Source organism: Nyctibius grandis, chromosome 24, assembly GCF_013368605.1.
Source record: "Nyctibius grandis isolate bNycGra1 chromosome 24, bNycGra1.pri, whole genome shotgun sequence".
In the NCBI taxonomy this organism is placed as follows: domain Eukaryota; kingdom Metazoa; phylum Chordata; class Aves; order Nyctibiiformes; family Nyctibiidae; genus Nyctibius; species Nyctibius grandis.
Genome location: NC_090681.1, coordinates 3,022,245 through 3,045,397, shown reverse-complemented (window position 1 = coordinate 3,045,397; position 23,153 = coordinate 3,022,245). Strand labels below are relative to the sequence as shown.

The 23,153-nt window shown below is 45.0% G+C and overlaps 1 protein-coding gene across 2 annotated transcripts; it reads right to left on the bottom strand.

Moving 5' to 3' along the window:
- Positions 1-11,605: 11,605 nt before the first annotated feature.
- Positions 11,606-22,411, bottom strand: RCAN3 (RCAN family member 3). 2 transcript variants are annotated; one of them, XM_068417802.1, is made up of 5 exons: positions 22,225-22,411; positions 16,449-16,691; positions 14,860-15,033; positions 14,552-14,723; positions 11,606-13,751 (listed from the first exon to the last, which is right to left on the bottom strand). In XM_068417802.1, the coding sequence occupies exons 2-5, from the start codon at positions 16,641-16,643 to the stop codon at positions 13,543-13,545; spliced, it is 750 nt and encodes a 249-aa protein (XP_068273903.1). In that variant the 5' UTR covers positions 16,644-16,691; positions 22,225-22,411; the 3' UTR covers positions 11,606-13,542. The 2 variants fall into 2 exon arrangements, with proteins under 2 accessions (XP_068273903.1, XP_068273904.1); XM_068417803.1 differs by having other exon boundaries at positions 22,321-22,411.
- Positions 22,412-23,153: the final 742 nt, after the last annotated feature.

Genomic DNA, 23,153 nt, shown 5'->3' with positions numbered 1-23,153 from the left:
CTTGATTCGGCTACAGAAGAAAAAAAAGAAGAGTGAGTTCATAAAATATTAACCAAAATTTGACAGTGATAATTAGGCAACGACTCAATAAAGACTCAGAGCCTACTAAGTGCAGGCTCACTGAAGTGGGGTTCTTAATCCTGTTTTAGGAGTTAAAATCTGGCCCTGCTGAAGTCAGTGGAAATTTTGCTACAATCTAGTCTTGAGCAATTTGCTGTACAATGTACACTGCTCAGTATTAATGGGATAAAATAAGATATAAACACAATAATTACCTATCCATAATAATGCATTATTACCTATACATTATTGCTGTTATACAAGTTTTGGATAAATACGTATTTAAAATGCTTTAGGATTTTTAGATTATTGTTTCAGGTTCAGATTCAGATCACTGAGCAAAGAAGTGTGAAGAGATGTCTTTAAGGAAGGAAAAAAAGCACAGAAAGGTTTAAAAACTCCTTTATAGGATAGAATTTAAAGTTACTTCATTTATCTAACATGGAGAAGAAAAACCATTTAACCCCCTAACTTGAAGCTCCAGAAGTGCCATGACAAACAACAGCTATCCCGTAACAGAAAAAAAAGATTGCAATGTGACTGTGACAGAAAGGTGACGTGAGTTCAGACCAGCACCCTGCCCATGCTGGTGTCATTTCAGGTCTATTATTGGAAGAGGACAAGCCTGCAAGTGGAGACCTGAAAATACGCCTGCTCCTGCATTTTGGTAGGGTAAAACAGTAGATCTAGAAAGAGCAGCCTGTATGTTTACTGATTTTAAAAGCGTTTTCCAAATGTTTTCTAAATGTGACTAGTAACCTTAGCCATTAAAAGGCTCCTTCAGTCTGAGAAGGGTGTGAATACCACTTCAAACAGACCTCTGAAACCATTTCAGCTCCCGGCTTCAGAGAGCTAATATCCTCAAACTAGCCATAGAAAATTAAATTACTCTTCAACACCTGATACGGGAATTGAGTTTCCCGTTTCAGATGCTGCCCAGTACATACACCAGCCAGGACTTCTGCTCTGTTACTGGGATATTGTGGATCTGTGGCGTGTTCTTAGCTTTGATTTTACAGAGCACAAGATAAAGAGCAGCCAGAAAATTATTGAGTGGATAGAAATCAGGAATAAAGTGCAAATGTGAAAGGCAGGCTCCCTTCCCCCTCGTTGAGGCTTTCCTAAAGTTTTCTGCAAAGCAGCATCCATCAAGTAAAACGCACGTAGTGGCAGGGGACAGGTTGGGAAGCAAGGAGGACATGGCTCTGATGGCTCTTGGCACGCAGGGTGTTGTTTCGGAGCGGGGAGGCCAGAAGCTGAGTCAACACACGGTGTGTACTGGGGAGGCTCCGCTAATGGATGTGTGAGGAATGAGGGAGATCAGTAAAGGCAGGAAGGCAAACGGTCGATGTCTGCCTGGGTGTGAAGGATCAGAATTGCAAGGTCGATTCATCAAAGACTTCGATCGTCTTAAGTTAAGAAGGTTGGGGGTTTTCTTTCTTTAGAAAAACAAAAATAACTCTGTCTTGAGTCTGTAACTGGGTCATTCTCCTCTGACTGAATGATTCCTTTGTTTAGCCAAGGCCAAGTTAATTCAGCAACATGATCATCAACTGCAGTTGTAGATCTTTCCACGCTGAAAGAAGAATTTTGTGTTTAGAGTTTGCTCAGCCTTATTGTATAGCACAGCGAAAGGATTTACACACACCTTGGAGGAACCTGTGAGAGGCACCGAAGCTCGGGTGACAGCCCTGTCCCCATCCATTTCCCCACCCATCCATTTGAAACCACGCTGATGAAGGTTGTACCATCGACAAGCAGAGGCTGAAGAGACTCTCCATCACTCTGCAGGCTGGGGAAAGCTGAGCAAGTATTTTGCCTACGGACATAATTCAGAAAAAGCCACATCCAACTTTTACCTGGTTGCTCCTGACTAGGAGAGCACAAATTCCAGATTTACAGAAGCGTTTTTCTCCTCCTCTGGCTACTAAAATAAACATCCCAAATAAAGAAGGCTGAATATTTCAATGTTAAGCCATGTAATATTCATACTTACTAACCTCCATCTGGTTCAAACCACCTCGGTAATGGTGAGCTGTTTGTGCATGAGTCACCTATAACCCAAGAATTTTTATTGCTGTCAGTGAAACCGCCTGTTTACAAAAAGGATTAATTTATGCCACAGGGTGTAACAAACTAAGATGCAATTTGAAAAATCTTTTTTTTTCTGCATTGTCTAGCAAGTGAAGAGGTCCAAGGTGTGTGTGTCTCAGGCCAGGGTGGGAGGTGCCGGTCCTCTGCTTCACCTACAGCGAGTCTCCGCTCCGTTCCTCCCCCGTGAATCAGCGGGGTTACGCCTGGCCAAGCAGCACTGCCACACTCAAGGACCCAGCAAAGTCCAGTGAAATCCATGGGAACCTGACCGTTTCGGGGTATTGCAGGCTGGATCCTACTCTGCTTAGAAAAACCTTTGGAAAATCAAGAGTGCTCGATAAAAGCTATATAACAGGGGAGAAGAAATGGACTTTGATACAGCAAGCACAGGACATTCTTTCTTTATGACACACGGCGTGGACTTCCCCCTGTGCAGACACACCTGCCTGGGGTTTTGAGAGCCACTAATTCACCCGTAGTGCTCGAGACTGGAGGTGGAGGCACACGCTGCTGGTTATTTTTGCATCCCCGTGTTATGGAGCTGGAAATGTTTCCCATAAATTTAAGCTTTGGGCACGTTTCCATTTAAAACACCTTTGCAGATACAGCGTATAAGTTTGTTTTGGCCAGTGGTAGCAATGCCCCCATTTATGCAGCCTTCCTGCCTCCCCCTGCCCCGGCGAACCCCAAGCTGAATGGCCATGCTCATGTCCACGATGGGGATCAGAGCTCATCCTGCAGCACCTGGCAAGTACAGGAGAGGGGTGACAGGGAACAGAGGGGTTGGTTTGAGTTTTTTCCAGGAGAGCTGGGCTTCAAGAGCCAACTCCCTGCCAGGGAAGGCAGGTGCTGATTAGGAAAACACACAAATTCACTGTTTTCCCACCCAGAAAAACCGTGCTCTTTGCATGAAGCTGTGCCACAGGCTTTAAACTAGACACAAAGTCAGCTATTGTTTCTCCAGCAGTAATATATATTAGTTTCGACCCAGAAGCTCAGTTAGAGAATTAATTCATCCTTTCAACTGCACTGCTGCACAGATAGTATTAGCATCTTATATTGTGGCCAAACAAGGCTGAAAAACAGGTGATTTTTTCCCTCCTGACTTATCCAGGTCTAAGGAAGAGCACTGGCTGCCAGCTCTGCTGCGCTGGGACTTGATTCCCTTCCCAAAATTGTCAGCAGGGCAGGGTCTGGAGTCACCAAAGAACATGAACAAATGGGACAACAAAGCCCAGCACAGGTTTGGTTGATTTCTGGTTTTCTGTCTCAGTATACTGGCCATGATGGCTGCTAGGAAAGGGAATATTCTCCAGAATATTTAGAAATAGACTGGGATTTCGGCTAGCCTCTTCCCTCGGGTCCTCTTGCAAATGTAAATGAGCGGGTCCGAAGAACGTGAGAAACATCTTATGTGATCAAAATGCCACTGAGAGCTGAACGTACATGATACACTACCAGGGTGCTGGAGCTGTGTGAGGAGAGGCAAATTATCAGCAGTCTAAAGCATTAATTCCAATAAACAAGTGCCAAGATGCCATGCAGGAAGCCCAAGAGGCAGCCAGATCCTATTAAATAAGCGGGGAAGGACCTCCTACCACGAGTGGTAGATGTCCTGACAGTCAATGAAATCTCAGATTCGTTCTCTCCTACAAGAATTCCACACCACAGACCCATCACCATCCTTCATCCTGCAAAAGAAGAGGCTGAGGAGTCGGCTACCGTCCACATCCACCCTCCCACCGCTCCGAAGGAGCTTTGTGCTAAGGTACATCTGTTTGAGGCTCTGCTCAAACCACTTGGGCTCCGCTCAGCTCGCACATCAACCTACGCAGCAAACTCACTCCCATCCAAGGGAGAAGTAAACCTTCAAAGTAAGTCCAGACTTTTTCTCTTTTCCTAAAAGTAACGGGGCTTAAGAGCAAGGACCTGGCTTGCGAGCAATCCCAAGGGGAAGCGGATGGTGTTCCACCCGAGCAGCCTGACCTTCCCTGTCTTTGCAACAGGGTTTGCCTTGTCTAATCGAGCGGTTTGAACCTGCAACGTTTCATTGTTCCCTGCTGTTTTCCAGCGGCGGGGGAATCAATTGAGCATTCATGGCGCAGTGGGGAAAGGAAACGGGCTCATATTTAAGAGTCACAAACCCAGCTCCCCGTAAACCGGCAAACCATCCACCTTTGATGCAAACAGCCTCGCGGCAGCGCAGCCACGTGCTCTCACGCTCACCCTCCTGCAGCATCATGAGCCATGAGAACCGGGAACGTCGCCAGGGGTTTGAGGCAAACGGTAATTTCAGAATAATAAAAACACAGTGTGCTTCAGCGAGACCTGAATGTGCCTGAATTTACCTGGCGAGGCTCTAAAGAGGCAGGAAGGAGGAAAAAAAAACCCAAGTTCAAACTGGCCATGGGAGCTAAGGCATAAATGTGGCCTCAGGCAAACAACCCCGCTCTGTACGGAGTCTGTGTGTCAGTACGTGCCCTGATGTCGGACCAGCACCTTTATGTAAGCATTTGTCTCGGATTCTGGCATGAGTTCTCCAGGTTTCGCTGTTGTTAAAACACATATTAAAAGCTTTTCATTTCCTTGCCAAGACAAAGTTACACAAACTGCAGGCAGCTCTCCTGTGCAGTAGCAGCACCAAGAAAAAAAGAAATAGTAATTCTACCTGCGTGGCTTTTATCTTGAGAGGGACTAAAAACCCTCAGCTCACACAGATGACACGAACTGAGGGGGTGAAGACAGGCCCCCCCAGAAAGGAACGCCCTCGTTTCAAAAGCTGTGCCTGCAAATTTGAACCAGATATAGACTTTGTCGTTGACTTGCCCAGGAGCAATGTCTAAGCCGGCCTGTGAACTGCAGATTTCCCAATTCTAATTTTTCTGCCTTAAAAAGCTGGGCCACACACATTTCTCCTCTACCTCTGTGTGAATGCACTTATTCATGGGAACTACAGTAACTCCACCACGTTCAGCGAAGTGCATTCACATCATAAAAAGCACTCCAGATCCTTCAGGGCAGGACTGCCTAGGCACACAAGCCAGGATATGGAAGCAAAACAAGCCAGAGGTATTTTCCCACTGGTCACAGGCCAGGATCTAAGGCACACTTGGATTAGAAGACTTGCCTAGACACTTGTGAAATCTATGTCAGAACCAAGATTTGAACTTAAAATGGAAAAACCCCACCACCACCACGCTGTTGAAATTCCCCACTCAGGTGAGGGGTGCAGGAGGGAAGGGTGTGTAATTAGCAGTTAAATATTACCCAAGAAAAAAAATGATTCAGAAAGAAAAAAAATGCCTCCAGGCACCTGTATGAATCTCAAGGCAGGAACGACCCATGGGGGAGGGTGAATGAGAGTCAAGGTGACAAAATTTAGAAACGATCAACGTGTGCACTCAAATGGAAAGCAAGAAAATAAATCTGAGCTGAACCCTCGGTTAGAGTGTGGCAGCGGCGAGTGGCGTCGTGTCATGCATCCCTCAGATCACACCACCCAACGATTTGTCTCCACTGTTCAAAGAAGTCCCAGCAAAGTGCATGTTGGTGGTAAATTCAGTGGATCCGGACAAATAAACCACAAAAAAGCAGCGTGCCCTTGAGGACAGTCTGCTGCTGTTCCTGCAGCGGGAAGTCGACCCTGCTTTGTGTACATAACGCTCTAGAAAAGGCTCTGGCCTTTTGTATCATTTGTGAACTATTTGCCCAAACCAGGACTGGCTTCCCAGGCTAGAAAACCACTTCTCCCAGTTCCGAGACCATCGCACGCATCCCTGGCCGGTCCCTTCTGTTCTCTGAACCCTTTGTTGCCTGCGGGCAAGTCACTTACCCAATGGCACGTAGCTGCCAGGAACAAATCCAAGGAGGAAGGCGAGCCCGGCTGTGCCCTCGGGCACCCCTCGCCGCATCCAGCAGAGCCAGGGAGATGGCAACAGCTACTGCTGGATTTACCTTACACGGAGGTTCCCATGGGACAGGGCAAACACCCACGGCTCGCGCTGCGACCCAGGCTGGAAGGAGTCCGCCCTGAGCTGCCTTTCACGTCCGAGAGCGGCTCTCTGCATTTATCAGCACAAACCGTAGCACGTGAATCAACACAGCTCCTGTTTGCTGGCACACGGGTGTTCGGTTTTCTTTTCTAAAGACAAAGCCCAAGTCCCCCAGTGCTGCTGTGATGATCCATCGGCTCATTTCACCCTCCTCAGCCTGAGTACTGCCCAATCCCACCCAAAATCGCCTTTCTTTGCAAGCCCACAGCAGAGCGGTTAGATGCTGATGGTAGGTGGGATGAATCCAGGTGTGTTTGGTCCAGGGGGCTGTCCCCATTCAAACGTGGGGCTGTGATAAAGGCAGAGCCCCTTTCCTCTGCCGACTTGCCCAGCCTGGCACTTGAAGCAACTGCACTATCAGCCTCGTAGCTGGGCAGGGGGATCCCCCACTGGTAGCTGGCCCCAAGCAGCTGATGGTGAGGAAGGACTGTGACTCCAGGGCCCCTGGCATCAGGTTATAACTTATTGCTCCATGGAGGTGGTTGTGAAAACACTAAGCTATGCATGTCAGTGGGAAACTGCATGACTCAGACATCCCAGCAGCTTTTTTTCTTGCTTTCCTCCTCTGTGATCTCCATTCATGCCTTGTATCATCTCTCCCTGCAAGAAGCCTAGTGAACCCTATAGGTTTTGGCTGCATTTCCTGATTTCTGTGAATCAATAAAAGCAGCACAGTCATCCCCACCACATTTTTCCCTCTCCCACATGCCCAACAATAGGCCAGGTCAAGGCTCACTCGCCAGCCCCCACCAAACCCCTTCCCAACACAGCCGCTCTTCAGCGACGCTGATCTCAGCCTGGCACAAGGGTATGAGAACCCAGCACGTGAGGTGTCACCCTGGGGAGCAGGGGCTGCTTTGGGCAGACGCCAGCACCCCCCAGGGTGTTCAGCACTGATGGATTTACCCCCTGAGCCCAGCAGCTGCTGCTCTGGGCCCACTGTGGGCACTCGGCGTATCACTCATGGGCTTCTCCAGCTCCTCTGTGCACTAAATCCTGACTGATTCACAGTTTAGTGCCATAAGTAAGAAGAAGAATTTAGTGTAACTAATAAAACTCATGCTTTCAGCAGCAGCAGACAGATGGGAACAGGGCTGGACTGGAAACCTTCATGAATTACTGCCAACGAGGGAGCCAAGTCTGCTGCCAGTTGTGGATTGGAGTTTGAGGACTGCTGTCCTCTGCCTGCAGCTCAGCGTGTAGTACAAGGTGCTCCCCAGCTCCTGCACTGGCTCTTCTGCAATTCCAGCTGTTCAGAAAAACGCAAACCTCAATACTGTTGTAAGAACCTCCGCAAGTTTCATATGCAGGTTTTTTCTGTATTAAAAATACAGCGAGAATTCTGGATGCAATACAGTAATGCAACTCCTTTCACTTTGCAAACAGGATGAAAGCAGTCACAAGATTTCTTCAAGTCCTGCATATGCAAACTTGAATCGATGAGGCGCGTCCCCCTCTCCCAAGAACAATGTGTAGACAGACAGGTAGGCAGTGAAATCCTTTACTCTTACATCCCATCCTCCATCGGAACCGCTGAAAGCCCTTGGCAAGCCCTCAGAGTCCAAACCTGGCAGCCACAGCCCAGCGAGACAGTAATTCTTACGGGGCCGTGAAGTCACCGATTACCGCACTGCCTTTGTCTTGTGGTTTCTAATCACTAAATCAAACCCTCCTGCCCAAACACTCTACATTAGTGAAAATTGTGTACAAAATACTATGCTTCCTTTAGCAAGGACTTCCCTGGGGCACTAAGTACATTAATGACCATGAAAAAACAGAAATCGCACTTCAAACCTGTCAGCGACTTCAGCGTGTTCCCAAACAACGAAACCACTATAGTCTTGTTCTGTGCTGGAGACGCTCAGCGAACTGTAACACAGTGCTCCAAGCTTTCTAGTTCTTTTCATGTTAAATATTAGTCTGCCAGACCCTTCTAGCACGCCGCTCAGCAGATTAAAAAAGAAAACAGAAAAACCACCAACAAAACCTTATTTATAATACTGGGGCTGAGTAAGTCAGGACAAGAGATTCAGCATATCCCCGGTGATGAAAGGACAGTGCTAGAGAGAGAATAATCTTCCAAGCAGCCACGCAAACTTCTCTGGGGAGGAAGATCAGTGCCAGTCCCTGGACCTTCAAGGTTTCTAATTAATGAAACCCCTGCTGAAGCAGCAGTTTAGCAGAAGATCGTACGAGGACAGCTGCTCTCTATTTCTTTCTGGTTTAGAGCTACTGATAAAGAACTTTGCTGTATGTAGAAGCATTTCCTGTAGTATATACAATCACTTGCACGTAAACCCGGAGTAACCCCACGGAAGGGACTATTTACAGCCGCTCCCCCGGCAGCAGAAAGTAACTCGGCGCTTTAGAGCAGAAGAGTTAAATTTATACCGATACAAAATACGTACGTACACCCACCCTTTGCAACGCCGAGGCTACTCACGGGAGGATGCTGCCGGCTTCAGGAGCTCAGCGCCGGCCGCGCTTCCCCGCGGAGACGGCGGACACCGGCCCCTCCGCCCCGGGGCCGCCCCCGAAGGGCTCCGCGCCCCTTCCCCAGCCAGCCCGGGGAGCCCGGCCCTGCCGCTGCCCGGGGCCGGTGCCGGGAGGGAGCCCGGCCCTGCTGCCGCTGCTCGGTGCTGGGAGGAGCCCGGCGCAGCGCGGCCGCCGCAGGTGGGTCCCCGGGACCGCCCAGCCCGGCCCCCAGCCCCGCCTCCGCGGCCCGGCGCGGGGGTCCCCGCGGGGAGGGAGCGGGGCAGGGGCACGGGCAGGGCCCCGGGTGGCAGCCGCCCTCCTCCCGGCGGGGCTGGAGGGGAGGAGAGAGGGGGGAGAGCTGAGACGGGGCTGCCACAGGAGCGGCTCGGGCAGGGGGAAGGCGAAGTTGAACAGGAACAAACCCAGAATCAGAGGATGGTTTGGGTTGGCAGGGACACCTTCCACCAGCCCAGGTTGCTCCAAGCCCCATCCAACCTGGCCTTGAACGCTGCCAGGGAGGGGGCAGCCACTTCTCGGGGCAGCCTGTTCCCTCGCTCCCCTGCAGCACGCTCGACCGGCTGCTCCATCCCTCCACAGCAGCATCTCCCCCAGGACCACAGCAGCTTCCTCCAGCGCAACCCTGAATCTCACCTTTGTCACCCTCCGCACGTGGGTGCCTCTCGCTTCCAGCAGCCCAGAGGACAACACTTGTGCCGACTGCTGCGAGCGCACGAGTGTCTGCAGCCATGGAGCCCGGGTACCGCAGCCTCTGCAGAGCCCCAGCACGGCGCATTTCTGTGCATTTCCCTGATAAGGCATTGCTAAAGCAAACAAGCTCATTAAGGAATCACTGGTGGACAGAAGCAGGGCTTGGAGAGAGAGCAGCGGCTTGTTACTCCTGGGTCTGCCAGAGGGAAAGATGAAAAGAAAGAGCTAGAGGGCAAAAGATTTCGTCTCACACTCGAAATACTTTCAAAGCTGGAGAACCTACTACTGGCAGAAGCTGGCAAGCAGGTGCCTCCCTTGTCCACCTTTAAATCCAGCCTTCAAAGGGAGGACCAGAAGTTCTCCAGCTGGGGTTGGGTAAGCAAACAGAAGAAATCAGGAGGTGGCTCCAGAAATCAAGAGCTCATTTAAAAGTCACAAAACTTAGAGTAAGTATCAGTAGTCACAGGGAGATTTCTTTCTGGTGTTTAAATCACAGTTTTGCCTTTGCAGCCATGAAGGAAAGAAAAAAAACAGACCAAAAAAAGGTAAGGTCCTTAAACTCATTTCGCCTCAATCACACTCCAACCCCGTGCAGGTATCACAGCTCCTTAAAACCCCAGATTGTTATCGCAGTCAGGATTACTCACCGTTCATCTTTTCAAGGGGATAAATTTAGTCTGATTGGTTTCTTTACAATTAACTGCCTCATCCTGCATAAACAAGAAAGAACATGAGGCTCTCTTCTGGGAGCAGGCGTGGTATCCCAGCTCCATGCTTCCCCTCTCTCTACAGAGCAGAGGGGGCTTCTTTCAACCGTGTGCACTCGTAACTTGGAAGAGGGACGAACAAAGACTCTCAGACCCAGCCAGGTGCGTGCCTCCTCTTTGGTTTAGTCAAGGAAATACTTGTGCATTTTTCTCCAAGGGAATGGGGCTTGGCTGCGGCCTCTTGCCGCACTAAAAGCACACTGAACCATGAACCCCTCTGAGCAAGTTTTACACATTAAACTGAGCAAGTAAACCAAACGCAGCAAGCCTAAGATTCGTAAAACAATCTTCTGTTCTGGGCTAAAAAAGATCAGTAATCCAAAACCAGACAAAAAAGGAAATATAAACCTTTCAGGGAATAAATCAAGCAAGAGACGTTTTACACATGAGGTCTTTCGGGGGGAAAGCAGTTCAGTGACAACATTGAAACAGAAGGAGAAGCAGTAACCACAGGATTGCAAACCCAGGGCCCATTCTTAGCTATTATAAACTAAAAACAAAGCACCCCCAGCAACTTTTTCTCCAGAACACACAGGCAGACTGCCCAAAGAAAAGACCATACATTTCTCCAGCTGCTTCTCAAAAATGCTTTAAAGGAATTTGGGATATTTATTTATACAAAGCGCAAGCTCTGACTGAGTCGGTGCCTCTGTGCAAGCCTACTTCTAAAAACAGCACTTCAGTTAACAGTGATTAAGAGAAATGGGTTCTGATGGTTATTACTGAATCATCACGTGGGGTAATTAAAGCAAACTGGAATTTCATTCACCTTAGAAGGTAGGCTCTGTCACCCTGGAGATTATGAACAGGGTGGAAGGGGAGTAGAATCACTTCTGATCTTGACTGATGGCTGAATTCAAGTTTTCCTGCTGTAAAGCCTCTCCTTTGCCTCCTCCTTGCCCACCCATGGCAAGGAGCCCCCCACCCGACTCCCTACGGCTCCCGGGCACCCCTGCCTTCACACCAGCTCCGAGGCAGACACTGTGCCAGACCAAGTCTCCCTTCACATTTGCACAACGAGGCCCTTAAGCACTGTCACCGAACCCAGGCACAGCGTCACAGACAGGAAAGGAATGTGATTTTGTAGCATTTTTAATATAATGCGATTATATTGCGCCCATGCGTGTTCGGAGAAGGGCACACAGCTCCCCTCTACCAGCTAACACAAAAAAAACCTGCAGGGATTTGCCTGATCTGTGAAAGAGGCAGGAACTCTGCTGGGCCAGGCACCCAAAGCCACCACAAAAACCTTCTCAGTCCCTCCTTCAGCCCAGAAGGATTCTTCTGTTGAAATCCCCAACTTCTTCAGCACTATTTTACCAATAATTTGCTTATGGAAAACCATAAACTTACCTTGACTGTTCACTTAATTGCACAAGCATACAACACCATCAGAAAACATATCAAACTTGGGCCAACATGGAATACAGTTAAAAAACCACAAGTGAATGGCACTGCATTCTTTTTATTTTAATTGTCTTTACATAATGAAAGATGTTGGAATGCAAGTTGTTATACATTTTACACAAGATACATTGACAACATTACTTGCTTGATTTGCCTTATAAAACTGTTTCTGAAGGTTTTCCACTTATTCCTACTTACAGCAACTTCTATGACAGGGTAGAAATTAAACCATTAACAAAATATAAACACCACAGAAAATCCAAAACGGACCTCTGGAATTTTAAAAATACACAAGCCTGATGGATGATACAAGGGGTTTGTTGTTTGTGGGTTTGTTTTTTTTTTAATAATGTGGGACAGTAAGACAGAGAAGTTGGACTTTGAGTGATTTTAATACCTGAAAAGATACATAAATACCATGCCTGTGGAGGCAAGATGAACAAAATCCACTTTCCTACCTTTTTAATACATACTATTCCTGCCTCTGGAACAAGGACCTGCCTGCAGGATCCCATTTTGCAATTTGAAGCTGGTGACAGAATGGGATCATGAGCTGGCACAATATGGAGTTGAAAACTACCATGCCCATGCAAATCCATGACCATTACTTTTTCTCTCTGCTGTCAATCAAGTGAAAACACTTTTGAAAATTCAATAAGCACATCATGTAGAATTGAAACACACTAAAATGAATTTGAAAAAGGCCAATTTCTGAATGATTTATATAGATGAACATCAGCAGCCTGGTTTATTCACAAATAATTTTTTTTTTTAATAGAAAAAAGAAGAATCCGTCTAGACTAGAAAAGGTTGGTTATAAAATAGCACAAAAGCATAGGAGCATGTGTCATTATACCGAGGCATATGTTCCTCCCACTAAAACACTTAACACAAGATCACAGAATTAAAAATCTGTAGTTTAAAAGATGCATCCTGGTCTTGAAAGTAGCAGATGCTCTATCAGACAGACAGGATGCCACACAGGAAAAAGTCTTAATGAAAAACAGCAAACGAGGGCTGAATCTGCATAAAAACTGGCTACGCCAGGCAACTGATTGTCTTAAAAAATATGAAAGAGACTGGAGAAGTTTAAGAGCACAAGTTAAAAATTAACCCTAGATGTTTTATCTCCTATCACCACTTTGTCATAACATAACAGTCACTGAATTTATTTATAAATGTAGGACTGCAGAGGAATAAACGTTACTGTATTTTCAGAGAGGATCAGAGACAACACATTCGATAGCTGAATCCGAATTTCACTCTACATGCTGTAACTCACTCCTAATTAGGTGTCAGTGCAAACCATTGTACCGTCACGGATCGCAGCAGCAGCAGCGCTGGCGACAGACTCGGAGTCTGTCTTCTGAGTGGCCTGTGGTTCCTCCTCCTTTATTCTCCTCTGTGTAGTTAGCAAAACTACTTGCGTTTAGTTCCATACGTGTATTTGTGCCTCATGTCAAACTGAAAACACATACTTGGCATTTCTGAGAAAAGCAAAGATTAATCTTCAGAAGATTACAAGCTGGGAAGGAATTTTAGCGTAAAGAGTATGTTTCACTTGCATTTAACACTATATTAACTGGAAGCTGTTGTACCAGTACACATCAGCTTTTAATTGCCACACAATGAACCTTCTTGAACCGAACTGTGACAGTAAGATACTATTTCAGCACTTGGTACATCACACTGTACAGTATAAAGAAAAGGGTAACATCTTAAAACAAAAAAACAAAAACAAAACACACCAGACTTCCTATTTTTCACTATTTCAAGTCAGGTGGATTTGCTACACTTGGGGGACTAGTCCCTAAAATTAAAGTGCTTTTCAGAGCATTGGCATCCCAAATCTTGAACATGAGAGACAACTACAAGTAAAATCTGTTGTCGCTATACATAACATATAGCAGCAGTACAGACATCAACACACGTACTCATTAAGTGTCTGATTTTTGATACTATCTTGAGCATCACACAATTTAACAGTGCATAGTACCCCCTACCTCCAGGGTACAATCAAAGGCTTTCGATTCGTTCAGTATTGTTGCAGGTGGTTCGGGACGCCTTGTCTGCGTGATCTTCTGTTTGGGATTTTTTATTTCATCTTCCTCTTCTGTCTCACTTTCACAGACATGGACAACTACACTAGGAGTTGATTCTGTTCCTGCATGAAGCTCGTACTTTTCTCCTGAAGAGCAGCAAACAAAAATCATGCTAAGAACATCCCCAAGGAAAAGCATTAAGCCACTTTATCTCAAAAACTCCTTAATATCTGCAGTAACACAACCAAATATTCATTTATTCCCATCTCATCTTTAATTTGCTCAACTTCCTCAGTTCACCAGACCTGTTAAATGTTTTAAAATAGTCCCTGTATCTGTTACACTGTACTGTGAATATAATAAATCTTTTAATGGATATTTAAAGGAAGGAAGGAATGTAAAAAGCTACTGTGAAACACTGAAGACATCAGAAGACAAGCAGCATACAAATTTTTAAGTGACATCATTTATGCTGTACATTTATATGACATTTGTAAATGAAAAGCTACAAAAGCATTTAAAAACATCAAGCCTCCTGATTCCCTGCTTTTCACAGAAAGCAAACAGCATGTTTCCTAGGAAGGCTCATTAAGAAGTTTGACGATTAAACAAAAAAAGTACATATTGGCATCCTTAATAACTGGAGCTGTCCATCTGCAAGAGACTGAACTTCTCGTTCCTCTCCTTGTTGGTTACTCAATACTGAGACTATGACAAAATTCAATACACAGATGTGATGGAGCTAGCACCACACAATCCAGGTCTGTGCTATACTTTCAATCCATTAACAAATTAAGTAAAAAAAAAGTGATGGATCATTTTATTCAAGTAAGAAATATCACGTAAGAGAGATCCAGTTTTTCCTCACAGAAAGGTAGTAGATAAATTCCCTTGGTAACTATTTTTGAAGTTAAGTAATGCAACAAAAGCAGGTAAATATTCCTACCCGGTCCCAACTTGGAGACAGCACAAAGCAAGTCATAGTTTATCAAGGGAGTTGCATCCTCACTCTGTTTCCATCCAACTGGTGGAGATGCAGGTGGTGATATCAGGAACTGTTTAACAGGCTGTGGAGGAAGGAGGTAGGACTTGTCACCTATTTCACTGGATACCTGTACCTGAAGACAAAAGCCAGGAGATACAGGATAAGATGACAAATATCGTTCTCTTTTTATTTAGTCTACTTCCCCATGGCAAACGTGGAACAGAGAAGAGACAGCGACATGTGTACAACATCTTAGTGTTCCATAATACCTGTGCAAAGTACAGCTTCAGCTTTTTCCCACTGAAGTCACTTTCATGCAGTTCTATCCGTGCTCTCGCTGCTGCCTCTGGATTGCTGAAGTTTATCCTTACTCTTCTAAAGCTTTTAAACAACTGGAATGTAACTTGATTATCGTAGACTGTGAAAAGCGCTTCAAATCTTTCCTAGAGATGAAGTACAAAGATTCTCCAAACACAAAATGAACATTTTCACCCAATGAAAACACATTTTCCTTTCACTTTCCTCTCCCAAATCCCATCCATTTCTTTAATCACCCTCTAAACCTACACATTCCATACTTCTCTCAGTTACCCCGAGTTGCAAAGCTCTATCCAGTACCGTAGTACTGCTTTGTCTCACTATTTAAATCTGAATTCCAAGAGCACATGGATGTGAAGAACCCTCTAAAACTCTTAATACATCAACTGCCACCTAGTGACAAGTTACTCAAAAGTGCAGATGTCAACAAAACCCCTGGTACTTTCACCCAAGCACCTCCAAAAATACTATGCAAATCAGTTAATTTTTATATTCGATAAACTAAAGTACTAAGTGCTTAAGGAAAATGTCAAATTTCTCAGGATGAATGAATAAGACTACTTTGGAAGAGATAAAAATCTATTATTACTAAACAACACATTCACAAAAATAAAAAATAGAAAAAAATCATGTTTTATCGAATATGGAATCTTATCCTCAAGCTCTTTAAATAACTGCATTGTTATGCAATTCAACCCGTTTTAATTTACTAGTTCTCTGATCTACAAGAGACCTAATTTGCAGATATTTCTTTTTTTCCCTAGCACAAATGCACTAGGAAATCTCCCAGTGTAAACTTTCATTCACTGTAAAAAGTCAGATTAAAAGCAATACATGAGAAGTATGCAAGCAATCTCTTTTCAATTTTATTTACTATGTTCTGATAATATTCAGTTATTCAGAGAGATCTACATAACCACATAGTTATGACCTAGAGGCTGATCCAGTAGAAACAATTTAAATTAGTCACCAGTGAGTTAAAAAATTATCTAGAAAAGGAGCCATCATCTTGCACTTTTTTTAACTGGATGACATATGATTTACATACTCTCATGTATTGCCTGTTTTGTTTTCCAGTAAAAACAGCACTAATATACAAGGCTAGAAATTAACCCTTTTTGTAATTTATTTAATTTATTACAAGGTCTTTATAAGCCACTTTCAAGGCGTTCCAAGTCAGAACACACATTCTGCAAATTTATAATGAATCATTGCCTTGAAATAAAACATTTAAACTTGCTTTCAGATTTTATTTAAATCTGCCCTTAAATTTGGTAACTTGAATAAAGAGAAAAAAAAATCAGAAGAGCTTTTCCCAGGAGAAGCACTGTAGATCTATTAACAATTTCAAATGCCAGAAAAGTGTAGAGTTATCTGCTCTTTGGTAACTGTACTCATTCTGATCTGACCTTACCGGGCAAATACTCTGGGTTGTTTTTTTCCCTCCAATTATTATATGCAGTGATACACTGAAAAATCCAGACCAAAATGTGCAATAGCTGTATCTATACTTACAATACTACGCCCCTCTCTACATTACCTTTTCTTCCTGTACCTCAAACACAGCTTCAGGAACACCACAAGCAAAGAGTGAGGTAGGCAAGTCACTTAAATCCATCATCTCTTCCAAATCATCTTCATTTTCTCCAAAAATCATCTGTTCTTCCTCTTCCTGGTCACTGCTGTAGAGGTCGGACTGGCTGTCACTCCAGGACTTCATAGTTTCTCTGAGCATCGTTCACCCAAAGCAATTCTTCTCTATGTTCCCGTTTCTAGTAGGGGTCTGACATTCCAAAAAACAAAAACAAAACAGTGTTAAGGTACCAAATCTTCTTGCTTTGACTGTTCTTTAAGGCAAATAATTTACGAACTAGAAGAGATATCAGCATGAAACTTGTTCTCTCATCGACAAAACAGAAGCACTGTATCCCCCTTCTGTAAATGGGTTAAAGACCCTCCGGTTTAATCTATGAAAAGGAAGATAAAAGTCACTCTGTTAAGTAAATGAAATTTCTCCTCCCTTTATTCTGACATAAATCAAGAACCACAACACTGTTCTAGAAGCTTTTCTCTATGACACACTTCTCAGCTAGCAGCAATTTCTTATTTAATAACTTAAAAGCACTTCCCAAGTAATCAGAGTAGCCTTCTGATATTTGAAGAAGTATCTTTATTTCATCAATAGGAACACACGTATACAGCAACGTGAAATCATCTGTCCAAAGCCTCTCCACGCCAGTGGCAGATACGGAACAAAACCCAAGATCTCCTGATGTGAGGACATTTCCTTCTCCTAAGCACTGGAGAACACCTTTCCCATAGGTAAGAGAGTACCTATAGCCTTGAGTAAACACGTCAAGGAAGAAAAAAAAAAACTTCAAGAGACTAAATAAAATACTTCAGGTGACAAAGTAGTTTTTACACAATAGAAAATATTTTAATAGAGCATACCTTTTGCCACCCATCACTGCAAAAATCATGAGGAGGTTATCACACTACTGTATATTCTAATATAAATGACAGAAAACATGTAACTATCTAAATTTGGAGGGGGTGTTAATTTCACAGAATCACAGAATCAACCAGGTTGGAAGAGACCTCAGGGATCATCGAGTCCAACCGTTGCCCTGACACCACCATGGCAACTAGACCAGGGCACTAAGTGCCATGTCCAGGCTTTTCTTAAACTCCTCCAGAGATGGTGACTCCACCATCTCACTACAACACATTGTAGTGTTGTGACATAACACTACAAAAAAGGTAAGTAAATATATTATGTTTCATTGGCAATGATCTCATTTGAATATTTGCTTAACTAGCTTATTCTTTTGAAGCAGTCACTGAGAAATGCAATCAACTGAAACCAAAATGCATTAAAAAAATCCATAATAAATCCATGCTCACTCATGGGAAATGGTTTAAGACAAGTTTTCTAATTAACACCATTCTAAACACTTTGTCCTTAAGAAGAAATAGCATGTGAAAATGAGAAAAAAAATATATAATACCTATTTCAAGGATTTACAAACTGCTTAGAGACACACCCAAGGTGTGAAGTTAAATGAGTTAAATCAGTGTAACCTCAGAGCGGACACATAAAAGCCACATGAAGCCATGTGTGCACATGCACACCTAACTGCACCAGTTCACTGTCACACCTTTAGCCAAACCATTACAAAGTCATGCACAGACCTGGCTAAGTTTTCCCAGCACAGCAAGTTTCAAAATTTTCCCAGGAAACACTCCTCAGCATCACAGGAAGAAGGATGTAAATGCAAGAAAATACGTAGCTGGTGGAAACCTAATTTTTTGTGCTTGCTGATTCATGCAAAAAGGAAAGAGAAAAGGAAAAGAAAATATGCCAACACAGTAAAAACGAAAGCCACCATCTGGCCTGGCAGCACAGACTCCCAAGGGAGTTCTGGGCTAACCAACCCAACATGCAAAAGGACACAAGACACCTATAATCCAGCCAAGCTACGTGTAGACAGAATTGAGAGCACCGTGCTAGCCCTGTCCTGGTTTTGGTCCTACCTCCCCAAGCATCCCCTTCAGAGAGCAGTACAGATCCCAGGGAGAAACACCTAACCCACACAACCGCTCCAAAAACCTGCTTTTCTGATAAATTAAAGAAGGAGGAGACTTGCAAACAAGGCAAGAGAGCACAACTGGCACAGAAAAAGGGGAGTTTGGAAATGCTGGTGAATTTGAACACTTAAATTAGCAGTGAATAAGAGAGGAAGTAAGGTAACATACAGATCACCATAAAATATGTTCAAGTTGGCCAGAGCTTTAAAAAGTTCAGGTTGTCTAAGCCTCACACACTACAAAATGAAGCCAACAAAGCAGACTGGAGGGAGGCAAAAGCATCAAGAAAATAAGATTAACGGAGTGCACAATTCCTGTGACTTACACTGTGCCTGCAGCAGTACTCCTCTTCATTCTGTTAGTACTGTGGAATCAGACATCACAATTAAAATGAGAATTTAATCCATAGATTACCACCTGAATCCATTATTCCTCCTTTAAAATTGTTACCATCTATTATGTCATTTAAGAAGCTGCAATCTGCAGATTACTAACACCAAACGCTGCAGTGAGCACAGACATGTTCCTCCCCTTGGTATGTTAGCTCAGAGGAATAGCACTTTGGGGAAAAATGAGCAAAGAGATGGACAAAATGAAGGCAGATCTGGGTTTTTATTTAAACATATAAGAATTCTGAACTCTACATTTGAGACAAGTATGCAAATATCTGCTTGAAAATAAAATAAAACTGATACTGGTAAAAAAAGTAATACAAGACACTTTCTAAACCACCAACTTAAAGACATAAAGAATGCATTGTGGGGAAAAAAAATATCCCAGTTTTTCCTTCTTCTGCCAAATTTGGTTAAAGTAATTCAGAGAATTAAAATTAAGTCCAAAGTTCCAGCATGAGGAGGTTCTAAAACTGTTATTTTGTATTTTGAAAAAAGACACCCCTGTTATGTCCATGTCTGTTTGGTATAACAGAATAGGGCAACTTCATCAATGAAGAGGTGACAACATACAAAAGAGAGAGCAGTAAAAGGCAAGAACGAGAGCCAGGTAAACAATACAATTAAGGAAAGGTCTTTGCCAAATCGACTTAGGAATTGGAGAGGGATCAATAACAAACAACTGAAATGTTTGCAGACAAATGCCAGGAGCTCAGATATCACAGAATACCACACACACTGTAAGAGAGGATGGGAAGAAAAAAGAAAGGCAAAAAAGCCAACAGAAAAGCCACACGATCTAGCCTCTTTTATGATTTAATTTATATAACATTAAACAATTCAAGTAACCTATGAAGCAGACAGAGATAAAATGATGGCTGCAAGGTCACTCTGATTTTCACCATGCGTGAACTGGTCAACAGACACAAGTGAAACTGGCCAGTTAGCATCTTAACATCAAAGAAATTAAACTTGCAGTCCCTGCATCTTTAGTCTTCTGTGCCCTGATTCATTTCACCCAGTTCCATGTGAAACAGGCCATCAACAACTACCACTGTCTACCTGGGTATTCCCACCTTCACTGAACACAGATTAAAACAAACTACCAAGGCAGGATTGCTCAGAGACGAGACGACAGCCCTGGTGATCCTGCACTGTAGGCCTGTCTTCTGTTCACCACTAAAGATCTCCCCAGTAAACCTTTTACAGTGTAAATAGCCTTGGTATGAGGAAAATACTGCTTTTTGCTCAACAGCAATCTGTGGTAGTATGAAACACATCAAATTACTGTACAGAAGAGATGCTCTTCAGATTTGTAAAGGAGTTTAAGAATCCTGATGGAAAACACACAAACCTGTCCAGGCACACTGTATGCACACAGCAAACAGCCTCACTGGCTTTGAGTTTCATTATATGTGACTTCATCGTGTTGTAACATTTAAATACAGCAACAAAACGGTTTAGAGTAAAATATTTTCTGCTCTGTAAAAAGGCAGCGGGTCTCAAATGATGCGTGTAAACGATACTGGAGAGCTGGGGCAGTTTAAACATCCCCATTACCATGAAGCAGATTACATTTTTTTTCCTCAACTAGTAACAAAAATTAAATTACCAGAAACCATCTTGTTCATTTAGAGAACAAGAGTAGACACTTGTACACTATTAAGCTGCAGAAGACAATGCAGTTATTCCCTTAATTCCTACTAAGAGCCTGCAGGGAAAGTGATTTCATGGAAGCAATCTTAGTCAAAGTTAAGGAAACATTTCAGCAACAAGATCAACAGTTCTGTATAATTTACAGTTCAGCATTTCTTGCTAGTACAAAAACCAAATCTGAAAATCTTCTGTAGAGAGCACTGAACTATAAAAGCTACTTTAATTCTGTTTTTTAAAAAAATAATAATACTGCATCACAGTTCTAGTTTTTTTAATCATAAACCTACATGGTTCATCATAGTTTTTTTCACAGATTACTCATTTTTCCTGACTTCACCCAAATCAGTATCAAAACACCATGGTTACTAAGCAATGCAAGAATATGTAATAGCTTCCCTGAAATAAGGATGACACAGGTAAGACTGATGTATGAATGTTAATTAAGTAGTACTGTTGGAAACAGTACTGTGAGAAGGGATATTTTAACAGACTAGGTAGAACTATTTTATTGAGCAATTTTTTTTTAATCAGAAAGCAACAAAATCAGAAGAAGAAATATTCCAAGTGTGACAGGTACACCGATGTGATTATCAGTGCAACAGCCAAACTGTTCTGCTTCGGTTTCCCCTATGCAAGAAGGGAATTACTTCACCTACCTCCTCCGAATGGTAAGAAGTACCTATTTATAAGATAGTCTGATATAAATGAAAATATACAAATGCTAGTTATTTATTACAATCAGCTAATTCTTACTGCAATAAACAATTCAAAATTATACACAAATTCATTGTGTAGACAACTGATGATACTCGTTAGCAAGCTATTTGATCACTTTCTCCCGCTTAGATTTTTGATTAAACGGCCTTGCATAGCAGGACTAAAAGGATCCCAAGAACTAAAGCCTCTTGGATAAGACCTTTTACTAAGTCCTTTGTAATTAATACCTGCTTATCATTTAAATACCAGGTAACAGGTACTTCTGAAGCACTTCAAAGTAAATTTTTCAACTTCATACAAAGCTTAAGGTCTTCCGAAATTTAAGCAAACCGTGGAAATGCAGCTTCTGCCACTGAGAGCTTTAGTTCTTCACCAGAGCATCGGTACAGACAGAACTGGTGGTGTTACCTGTGCATCGGTCTGGACCCGCTCTTCAGGCACTGCTGAAATACAAGCAGCTCATTTACGTTATCACATCCTACCGCTTCAGAGAGCGATAATCCGATCGCTTCCCGAAAACCGTGAATACAAGGGCTAAAAAAAGGCATGGCGATTCCTACATCAACAGCCAAATCTGCTCGGAGGAGTTTATAAACTCGAGCTCCAGCCTGCAAACCCGCAGAGGACTGGTCTACCCAGGGAGCGAGTTAGGCTGAGGGATCAACACCCAAGTTCGGAGTTACACGGCCTGGGATAAGCGCGAGGGTGGAGGCAGGAGCCCGCTCTGGGGTTATTCTTTAAAAAAAAAACCAAACCCAAACTCTCTATATCTGCCCTAAGGAGCAACTGGTAAAGGAGGAAACAACTTCGCCGCCGCCGCCCCGCCCGGCAGCCGCGGAGGGCGCAGGCGGCAGCGGGACTCGGCCAGGCCTCGCCGCACCCTCACCGACCCGCCCGGGAGGCGGCAGGCGGTGCTCGGCGCTGCTCAGCGAGCCGCCACCGGGCCGGGCCGCGCCGCCTCACCTCAGGACGGGACTCCCGGCGACAGGACGGCTGAGGGGACGGGGGAGCAACAGATGGCCGGCGGCGGGGCGCTGCGGGGAGGCGGCGGGCGCTCACCGTCGTCCTCGGCGGGGATCCCCTGGGCAGCGGCGGAGAAGGGCGGCCGCCGCGCAGGGGGCGGCAGCGGGAGCGCGCGCGCCCCGCCGGTCGCCGTGCGGAGCGAGCGGCTGCGGGAGCGGAGCGGCGGGAACGCGCCTGCGTGCGCGCCCCCCTCGCCTCCGCATCGCCTCCGGGAGCTGCGGGGCGGGGTGGGGGCGTCGGTGACCCGGATGGAGGGGGCGCCGCTGCGCATGCGCCGGCCCCCTCCCCGCGCGGAGGGCAGCGGAGGTCGGGGTGGGCGGGAGTCGCCTCACCCCCCCTTCGCCGTGAGGGGCGGTGCGGGGCCCCGGTCCCGCCGCCCGCCTCCCCTCACGCAGCCTCCCCGCGGTGGGTGCGAGGTGTATCCGCCCCCCGTGGCGCCCGGGGGTCTCCACAGCAAAGGGCACGAAGCGTTTTGGGGAAAAGAACGGTGTTTTTACACGTATCGATCGTTCACAAGGCAACGGGCTGCCACCGCCCGCCTGGCCTCGAGGAAAGGCTTCCCCGCGTTCCCTGTGGGAACGACAGAGCTCGGAGAGATGAGAATTGATTCCAAAGCTGCAGATTGCTCCAGGAACTGCCTCTGGAGAAGCAGTCGGCAGCTGAGCTGCTGGCAGAGAAGTAGGGAGGATGGAGGCCTCTTCCATGTTTTTAATTAACAGCCTCGAAACGCTGTTAGAGGCCTGAGAGAGGAGCACCTCGGGGTGTCCCGGCAGGACACTCGGGTGACCTTGAAGGCTAAAGCCAGAGAAGAGGACGTGGGACTGACTCAGAGCGCAGCACCTGTGCTGTGGCGCTTTGTGCTCCTCGTG

Coding starts and splice junctions, on each gene's coding strand:
- RCAN3 (XM_068417802.1), bottom strand. CDS start 16,643: ATGCTCAGAGAAACTATGAAGTCCTGGAGTGACAGCCAGTCCGACCTC. Junction 15,034..16,448: donor TTGAGGTACAGGAAGAAAAG/GTAATGTAGAGA, acceptor CTTCATCTCTAG/GAAAGATTTGAAGCGCTTTT. Junction 14,724..14,859: donor TGAAGCTGTACTTTGCACAG/GTATTATGGAAC, acceptor TTTTGTCTTCAG/GTACAGGTATCCAGTGAAAT.